Source organism: Heloderma suspectum, chromosome 2 (assembly GCF_057233095.1).
Source record: "Heloderma suspectum isolate Gila_16-S chromosome 2, 16-S_ref, whole genome shotgun sequence".
NCBI classification, from domain to species: domain Eukaryota; kingdom Metazoa; phylum Chordata; class Lepidosauria; order Squamata; family Helodermatidae; genus Heloderma; species Heloderma suspectum.
The window spans coordinates 163,992,114-164,001,498 of NC_139459.1; the positions used below are offsets into that span (position 1 = coordinate 163,992,114).

The window sequence follows — 9,385 nt, forward strand, 5'->3', positions numbered from 1 at the left end:
CTCCAGTTCCCCTGCAGCCCCCTTCCCGTGCGCCAAGAGACGGAGCAAACTGCGACCGTGCCGCCCCCCCGGGCGATCTCGCCTCCCGCCTACCCCCCTTTGGAAGGCACGGTTGCAGGGAAACATGCACAAGCGCACCGCCCACGTCAGGACCGGCCTTTTCTCCCGCATTTAATAAGAGTCCGGAAAACGAACACGTGGCTGCGCTGCCGATTGGCCGCCAGTCTGCAGCTGCAGCTCCTCATTGGCTCAGCCAAAGGCCCTTGCTTCCTCATTTACGAGCCTTCCGAGAAGGGCAACGTTACCGATTTGCTGCCGCGCGGCAGCTCCGGGGCTTGATTGGTGGCCGCGCGGCGCAGTCCTCCCGCGGATTGCCGGTTCTGGCCATGTCGGCGGCGGCGCTGGAGGCGGTGCTTTTGGGCGCCGGCCCGCCGGGTCTTAGGCCGCTGCTGCTGCTGGGGCCTGCGGGTTCGGGCCGTTCGGCGCTGTCGTTCCGCGCGGCGCTGCTCGCCGCCGCCTCCTCCCCGGCCCGCGTGCTGTTCCTGGCGCCGCGGCCTCTGGAGCGCCTGCCGGGCGTCGTCGTAGCTGGAGCCGGGGCGATCCAGGTGCGGACGTGTGCGGCGGGCATGGCCATGGCAGCCCCCATCATGCACGTGGAAGGGGCCGGCCCGGGGTTTTTTGCTGCCCTGTGCAAATCAAAACGTTGCCCCGGTGTGTCTTAAGATGTTGTTGTTAAGTCGTGTCCGACTCTTTGTGACCCCATGGACCATAGCACGCCAGGCCTTCCTGTCCTGCGCTCTCTCCCGGAGCGTGCTCAAGTTCATTTTCATTGCATCGGTGATGCTATCTAGCCATCTCATCCTCTGCCGCCCCCTTCTCCTTTTGCCTTCAGTCTTTCCCAGCATCAGGGTCTTTTCCAGGGAGTTTTCTCTTCGCATTAGGTGGCCAAAATATTGGAGCTTCAGCTTCAGTATCTGTCCTTCCAATGAGCACTCAGGGTTGATTTCCTTTAGGATTGACTGATTTGACCTCCGTGCAGTCCAGGGGAGTCATAAGAGTCTTTTCCAGCACCACAGTTCGAACGCATCCATTCTTCCGCGCTCAGCCTTACTTATAGTCCAGCTCTCACAGCCATACGTTGCTACTGGGAAAACCATAGCTTTGATTATACGAACCTTTGTCGGCAAGGTGATGTCTCTGCTTCTTACTGTGCTGTCTAGGTTTGCCATAGTTTTCTTCCCAAGGAGCAAGCGTCTTAATTTCACGGTTACAGTCACCATCTGCGGTGATCTTGGAGCCCAAGAAAGTAAAATCTGTCACTGCTTCCATTTCTTCCCCTTCTATATGCCAGGAAGTGATGGGGCCAGATGCCATGATCTTAGTTCTTTTAATATTGACTTTCAAACCAGCTTTTGCACTCTCCACTTTCACCCTCAACAACAGGGTTTTTAGATCCTCTTCGTTTTCTGCCATTAGGGTGGTATCATCTGCGTATCTGAGGTTGTTGATAATTCTCCCGGCAATCTTAATTCTGACCTGTGATTCATCCAACCCAGCGTTTCTCATGATGTACTCTGCATATAAATTAAATAAGCAGGGCAACAATATACAGCCTAGTCGTACTCCTTTCCCAATTTTGAACCAATCGGTTGTTCCATGTCCGGTTCTTACTGTTGCTTCTTGTCCCTCGTACAGGTTTTTCAGGAGACAGGTAAGGTGGTCTGGTACTCCCATCTCTTTAAGAATTTGCCACAGTTTGTTGTGATCCACACAATCAAAGGCTTTAGCATAGTCAGTGAAGCAGAAGTAGATGTTTTTCTGGAATTCTCTTGCTTTCTCCATGATCCAGCGAATGTTGGCGATTTGATCTCTAGTTCCTCTGCCTCTTCGAAACCCAGCTTGTACTTCCTGTAGTTCTCGGTTCACATGCTGCTGAAGCCTAGCTTGTAGGATTTTGAGCATCACCTTGCTGGCATGTGCAATGAGCACAATTGTGCGGTAGTTTGAACACTCTTTGGCGTTGCCCTTCTTTGGAATTGGAATGTAAACTGACCTTTTCCAGTCTTGTGGCCACTGTTGAGTGTTCCAAATTTGTTGGCATATTGAGTGCAGCACTTTAACAGCATCATCTTTTAGGATTTTAAGTAGCTTAGCTGGAATATTGTCATCTTGGCTAGCTTTGTTGTTAGTAATGCTTGCTAAGGCCCACTTGATTTCACTCTGTAGGATGTCCGGCTCAAGTTCAGTGACCACACTATCATGGCTATCAGGGACATTAGGATCTTTCCTGTATAGTTCTTCTGTGTATTCTTTCCACCTTTTCCTAATCTCATCTGCTTCTGTTAGGTCCCTGCCTTCTTTGTCCTTTATCATGCCTGTCTTTGCACAAAACGTTCCCTTGAGATCTCCGATTTTCTTGAAAAGATCTCTAGTCTTTCCCATTCTGTTCTTTTCCTCGATTTCTTTGCATTGTTCATTTAAGAAGGCCTTCTTGTCTCTCCTTGCTATTCCCTGGAACTCTGCATTCAGTTGGATATATCTTCCCCTTTCTCCCTTGCTTTTCGCTTCCCTTCTTTCCTCAGCTACTTGTAAAGCCTCATCAGACAGCCACTTTGCTTTCTTGCATTTCCTTTTCTTTGGGATGGATTGAGTTGCTGCCTCCTGAACAATGTTACGGACCTCTGTCCATAGTTCCTCAGGCACTCTGTCTATCAGGTCTAATCCCTGAAATCTATTCCTCACCTCCACTGTATATTCATAAGGGATATGATTTAGGTCATACCTGAATGGCTTAGTGGTTTTCCCTATGTTCTTCAATTTCAGCCGAAATTTTGCAATAAGAAGCTCATGATCGGAGCCACAGTCAGCTCCAGGTCTTGTTTTTACTGACTGTATAGAGCTTCTCCATCTTTGGCTGCAAAGGACATAATCAATCTGATTTCGATATTGACCATCTGGTGATGTCCATGTGTAGAGTCGCCTCTTGTGCTGTTGGAAAAGAGTGTTTGCTATGATCAGCATGTTCTCTTGGCAAAACTCTATTAGCCTTTGTCCTGCTTCATTTTGTACACCAAGGCCATGCTTGCCTGTTATCCCGGTGATTTCTTGACTTCCTACTTTAGCATTCCAATCCCCTATGATGAAGAGGACATCTTTTTTTGGTGTTAGTTCTAGAAGGTGTTGTAGGTCTTCATAGAACTGATCAACCTCAGCTTCTTCGGCCTCAGTGGTTGGGGCATAGACTTGAATTACTATGATGTTGAATGGTTTGCCTTGGATTCATACTGAGATCATTCTATCATTTTTGAGATTGTACCCCAGTACTGCTTTTCCCACCCTTTTGTTGACTATGAGTGCTTCTCCATTTCGTCTAAGGGATTCTTGCCCACAGTAGTAGATATGATGGTCACCTGAATTAAATTCTCCCATACCTGTCCATTTTAGTTCACTGATTCCCAAGATGTCGATGTTCAATCTTGCCATCTCATGTTTGACCACCTCCAGTTTACCTTGATTTATTGATCTTACATTTCAGGTTCCTAAACAATATTGTTCTTTACAGCATCGGACTTTCTTTTCACCACCAGCCACATCCACGGCTGAGTGTCCTTTCGGCTTTGGCCCAGCCGCTTCACTCTTTCTGGCGCTACTTGGAAATTGCCTCTGCTCTTCCCCAGTAGTATATTGGACACCTTCCGACCTGAGGGGCTCATCTTCCAGCGTCATCTCTTTTAGCCTTGTGATACGTTCCATGGGGTTTTCTTGGCAAGAATACTGGAGTGGATTGCCATTTCCTTCTCCAGTGGACCACATTTTGTCAGAACTCTCCACCATGACCTGTCCATCTTGGGTGGCCCTGCACGGCATAGCTTATGGCTTCACTGAGTTACGCAAGCCCCTTCGCCACAACAAGGCAGTGATCCATGAAGGGGGTCTTAAGATGTGCTGAGTAGCAAAACCAGAGCACACGAAATAAGCCAGGGTTGACTGGGGGACTCTTTTCCAAACATTGGACGCTCCACAACTTTCTTCTTGATACAACTGTGCCTATGGCTCTGGCCCTTGGCTATTGGATCTCCGGCTCTGAGAAGAATTTTAGGGCAGCCCCGTGCTGGCCTGATGTTTTGGACTTCAACTCCTATCGGTGCCAGCCAGCATGGCCAGTGGTCAAGAATCCTGGGAGTTGTCCAAAACATCTGGAAGCCACCAGATTGGGAAAGGCTGCTTTAGGGGCTTTTTAGTTTAATTGTCTGGTCACCAGGAGCCTCAAAAGGAGCCAGGTTATTTTCTGTTCAGCTTGATAAGCACTTTTGCCTCTGGTTACTCCTCCCCACCCCCTTATTTACATTTCCAAAGCAGGCTGCCCTGCAATTTTGGCACCTTAGGAGCCATAGACTTTTGAAACTGTTAGTTGGGCTGGCCCTGGCAGTAGCTCCTGCCAAGAGAATTGATGGGGCTGGTTCTAAGTAGGCAAGACTGGTGGGTGCGTGGGGCTGCCTGTGCAATTCATTTTCGAGGAGGAAGAGGCCAGTGGTCAGAACTGCCTGGAAATCCCCAAATCCTGGTTATATTGAAACAGGCTCTGAGTAGTGTTCAGGAGAAAATTCTGTGCAGATGCTCGCAAGCACCCTTTCCTTTCACCATTTTTGCCTTGTGTATTTTCCAGGGCTGAGCTGTGGTTCACTGAAGCCCAAGGATTACTGATAACATTTCCATGAATGAAATTAATTCCTTCTCTGGCATTGGGAGAGGTTATCTATACCACCTTCTACCTCTGATTCTGGAGCTGAAAATAGTTTCAAATGTGTGTGTATTTCAGACAGATGTTTTAAGGGTTTAAACAGATTGACTTCTGGGCCACAAAATGTTCAGTTACCAAAATAATGGTTTCCTGGGCCAGCATTTTCAGTTCTCCTTTGCAGTGGTGATTTCTAGTGGAAAATATGAATGGATGGTATACAGGATATTTATGAGATCCTATTGGGACATATTACACCTATGGGTATAATTACATACTGCAGGACACGCCACCTATTTGGAGTGGGGGTGGGCAGATTTTGATACCAGTTTGTGACTGCAAAAAAACATGGTTAGGTTGTAACCTCACACAGTTTGCTTCCCATTTTGTTGGGTGGTGAGAATTATCCTTAATATTCCATACATCAAGGTAGTTAAATGTTGGCTATGATCAGTTTATCATCTCATAAATGTGAAGTATGAACTCTCCTTGGCAATCACTGTGTGATAAGGTGTGGTGGGGAGTTATCAGCCCTCCAATATCTGCCATGATTTATGGGACACTTCTGCATGTGATGGGCCATCCTGACCACAGTGTGGCTTATTCATGTCTACTGCCACAGTTCATGAATGCTCTTTCTTCTTCCCTCCCTAGAGAATCCACTTCTTGTACCCAGCATCCTTCCGGGAGCTGCTTCAGCTGGTGGCTTCCCTGCACCAAACCCTGTCCAGCAGCCCCTCCCTGGTAGTGCTGGATGGCTTGGAGGAATACTTGGCCGGTTGTTCTGGCCCAGGTATGGCAGCTCAGCTGGTGGCCTTGCTGCTGGACACAGCGAATCATTTCAACCAGAAGCTTCAGGGCTCTGCAGGCTGCCAGCTCATTGTCTCCATGAGGTTCTCTGGAGAAGCTGGGGAAGAAGCAGAGCATCTCTTGGCGATTGAGCGCTACTTCCCATCCCAGTTGTGGCTGCATCCAGATGCAGGGGAGAGCACCAGCTCGGAGAGTCAGGGTATCACCAAGCTGATTAGAGCACGTCTCTCCCAGCTGAGGGCTGAAGGTCGAGAATGGCTGGTGAGATTTGATTCACAAGGTGGCATGAGGATTTCTCCACTTCCACTCCGGTGTGAAAATGACAGTGGAGTAACGTCAGGGAATGTCGGGGGAGATGCCCACACCATTGTGCCTGGCCCCCAATCTTAGACCCCTAGTGATCCTTAGCTGGATCATTTTTGTATTGAATACTTCTGGACAGCTGTTTGACCTGCAGCAAACATTCCCTCCTTTACAATGTGAAAAGTGTTATCACCACCTGCCTTCTTGTATTCCTTCTTTCTTCCACAGTTTGGGTTGGTTTTCAGTTTGATTAGGCTTTCCTTGAAAATCCTAGTTCCAGAATGCAGAGCCTCTTTGGCGTTCGTAGCCGTGTTGCTTACCCTGGAGACTGATTGTACCTCCAACTGCAGATGTGGAACGCACCTTTCCGGCTATGCTAGTTGCCGAGAGAGGCCTGGAAAGAAACATTGCTTCAGGGAGTGACCTAAAGGCTTGGAGAAGTGGACATTAAGATAATAAGTCCCTCACCTGTGGTTTTTAATGTCAACTTTTTAAAAAGCTACTTGCATGATTTGGGAGAAATGGTTTTCGGCACATGAGATGGGCCTCTCAAGGGAGGTGTGGACAGTTGCTGGACTGGGGGGGGCATGTGCCTGGCTGACCCCTTTCACTGTGTTATTGTCACAGAATAAAAAGAGAATACTCTGCCCACTGCTCAACTATTCTTGAGTTTCCTTCCCAAACACTGTCGTCATGATTACCAGTGCTGAGACCCCAGTGGCCCAAAGGGGCATTGGGGTTTTACAAGTTTGTGTCTTTGGTTGCATTTGCTTTCCAGATAAGTCCAAAATTTCTGGTGCTCTCAGTACAAACTAGGTGCAGGGGGAAAGGACTGGCTCAAAACCTACCCTATACTTTAACGTAGGGCACAATCCAATAGGATGGTCCCCCACAGAAGCCTTATTGAAACAAATGGGAGTTGAGCGAGGGCATTGCGGCCCAATGTACTCATCCAGTTCACCACTGGGTGAGCAATTGCTGTTGTAGCTTCTCTGGTGTTATTTGTTCTTGTAAATGTATCTTGTAAATACCCCTTGGCATGAGCGGTAATGAAAGGGATTTAATTTTTGTACACTGCTCACGTACCCTGCCCTTAAGGAGTCTGGACAATCTCAATTTATTTATTTATTACATTTATATCCCGCCTTTTTTCCTCTGTAAGGAATCCAAGGCGGCGTAAATAATCCTCCTCCTCTCCATTTTATCCTCACAACAACCCTGTGAGGTAGGTTGGACTGAGAGTCTGTGACTGGCCCAAAGTCACCCAGTGAGTTTCAATGGCTGAGTGGGGACTAGAACCCAGTTCTCCCGGCTCCCAGTCTAGCACACTAACCACTGACACCACAATGTCAGTCTATTTTGGAGTGTGTGTGTGTGTAGGCAATTGTCACATCATTCTAGGTTTAAAAAAATAATTACCCCACTGTGGCTGCAACTGTTCACAGCAAGAGTTTGGGGGATCTTCTTTTTAGCTGATTCAGACAAGTCTAGCTAGCTGAATATATGTTTTAAGGCTTGTGTGGTCTGCGTTGTTTTCCACTGCAACCCCAAAGTCCACCAGCCAGAGCCAGGTGCCAGATATTGGCTTAGGAAGGCGGGCATCAAATTGTGGAACAAGGTGCCTCTGAACACGTGCTTAGCCCAGGAATTTGTTTTCAGGACCAATATGAGCTTGCACGCAGATCCTTTCATACATGTTTTCCACCAAACTTTCTTGATTTCAGCAGCCTGATTTAGGAAGGAAAAAAAGGCTTTTTGTTGTCACTGTTGTTCAGCCATTGGGAGTCAGAGCCCCTTGCTGATGTCCACAAATCACCCAGAGATCTACCAGTGGATTCCAATCTACCTTCTACCCACCCCTATTTTAAGGAATGTTTGCTGAAACATTATTGTTTTAAGACTCCTGATTTTGTGGAGTTATCTTGACTCCCCAGAAAACTTGAGAACTTGCCTATTCACCCTGGGTGTAAAGTGAACTTGGCAGTCTTGGCTCCTTGATTCTGATACAACCGTGATTCATGGAGCGTTGTCAAGCTCACTATGTGCTCCAGCTCACAGAGTGTTGGGCTTTGGCTTGCAAGATCTGAATTCAAATCCCAGTTCAACCATCTCAGTAACCTAGGATGACAGGGCAGATCAAGAACAAATATCCATCCATCCATCAAATGTGGCACCCCTTATTTCCCCCAACCTGGAAGCTAGGAGCTTAATTGATAGGCAAACTGGTGTTTCCCCTTCAGTATTCGAGGCCCAATACTGAACAGTGAGTTCTCTCTGTGTTTTTAACACCGAGAAGTTGCCTTTCCCTTTCTGTCCCTTATGTTTATTTGGTCTGTAAACAATTCCATATATATGGAGCTGCTCCTGTAGTCCCAAATGCCAGCTCTGTCTTGATGTGTTGGGAGGGCATTCCAAGTGCTGCAATTTCTGCTGAGTGCTGTGGCTTTGTTCCCCATCATACTCAGCCCAAACGGTTTTGTTCCCCATCATACTCATGATTGGCTTGGATACACTTGCACATGAAGGGGAGCGGGTGCAGTTTCCCTCCGGCTCTGCCAGCTGCAGTCCTGTGCTGTCCCAGGAAGCCATTTAAGAAGTCATGGCCCTCTGAAGTCATGTGCAATGTGCTGGCATGGGGACTGCAGCCAAGGGAGGGGATAGCCAAGGGCCCTCTCCATGCCCAACTAGGCCTGCCTTCTGCTTCTGCAAGGGAACTTGGGAGGAGCCAAGCCATTTCCTTTATCAAAGGCCCGCTTCTGAATCAGGTGGCTGCGGAAGCTTCATTCTAAGGCAGTGCTTTGACATGTCCACAGTTGGACATAAGCTGCAATTTTGGACATCCTTTCCAGGTGGCAGCACAAACAGACCAAGAGCAGCTGCTGTGGGCCAGTATGATGAAGCCTCAAAGTGCTTTGCAAAAGAGGGAGAACATCCCTCCCTGAACAGAAGGGCCTCCAAAGGTTCTGTTCCACCGCTCATGTCCTGGATCTCGGCCAACATCAGCAGGCGCCTGGTTGGGCTCCTGCCGCTTTCCGCAAGCTGCGTACCTGATAACAGCTGCAGAGGTGCTTGTTGGCATGCTGATAAGCATTATCGCAAGGCCGGGCTGGGGGCTGGGGGTTGTGCTCGTGGGGTCTGTTCCAAGGGCGTGGGGTTGGGCATAACGTATTTTGAGTGCTAGCCAGAAGCTGGCTTCCTTGAAGAGGTAGCCGGATCTAAACCTGTTTGCTCTCTCGTCTCCTAGCATGCTTTTTACAAAGCATATTCATGATCCCAAGGAGGAGGGGCAGTTTTGAGAACCCCACTCCTATGGGTGACATGAAGAAGCTTGCACGGCCTTCTCATTTTTGGAGGTTTTGTACTGTTGCTAGTTGTGTACAGAGTTTAATCTGAATCAGGGCTTAATTATTGTGTAACGTCTTTCCAGTGTTTGTTACATGTGGAACAAGGCTGAATACTTCTGAACGTGTGGGGAACATCTTTCAATTATGAGTAACCACCAGCAGCTCTTGCACCTCTGCAGTTTGGGGGAGG

At 48.2% G+C, this 9,385-nt stretch overlaps 1 protein-coding gene across 1 annotated transcript; it reads left to right on the forward strand.

The window, feature by feature from the left end:
* The first annotated feature begins 366 nt into the window (after positions 1-366).
* SWSAP1 (SWIM-type zinc finger 7 associated protein 1) lies at positions 367-6,505 on the forward strand. The gene is made up of 2 exons (XM_084835672.1): positions 367-605; positions 5,393-6,505. Exons 1-2 carry the CDS (start codon positions 387-389, stop codon positions 5,936-5,938), a joined length of 765 nt encoding a protein of 254 aa, XP_084691798.1. The 5' UTR covers positions 367-386; the 3' UTR covers positions 5,939-6,505.
* Positions 6,506-9,385: the final 2,880 nt, after the last annotated feature.

Coding starts and splice junctions, on each gene's coding strand:
- SWSAP1 (XM_084835672.1), top strand. CDS start 387: ATGTCGGCGGCGGCGCTGGAGGCGGTGCTTTTGGGCGCCGGCCCGCCG. Junction 606..5,392: donor CTGGAGCCGGGGCGATCCAG/GTGCGGACGTGT, acceptor TTCCCTCCCTAG/AGAATCCACTTCTTGTACCC.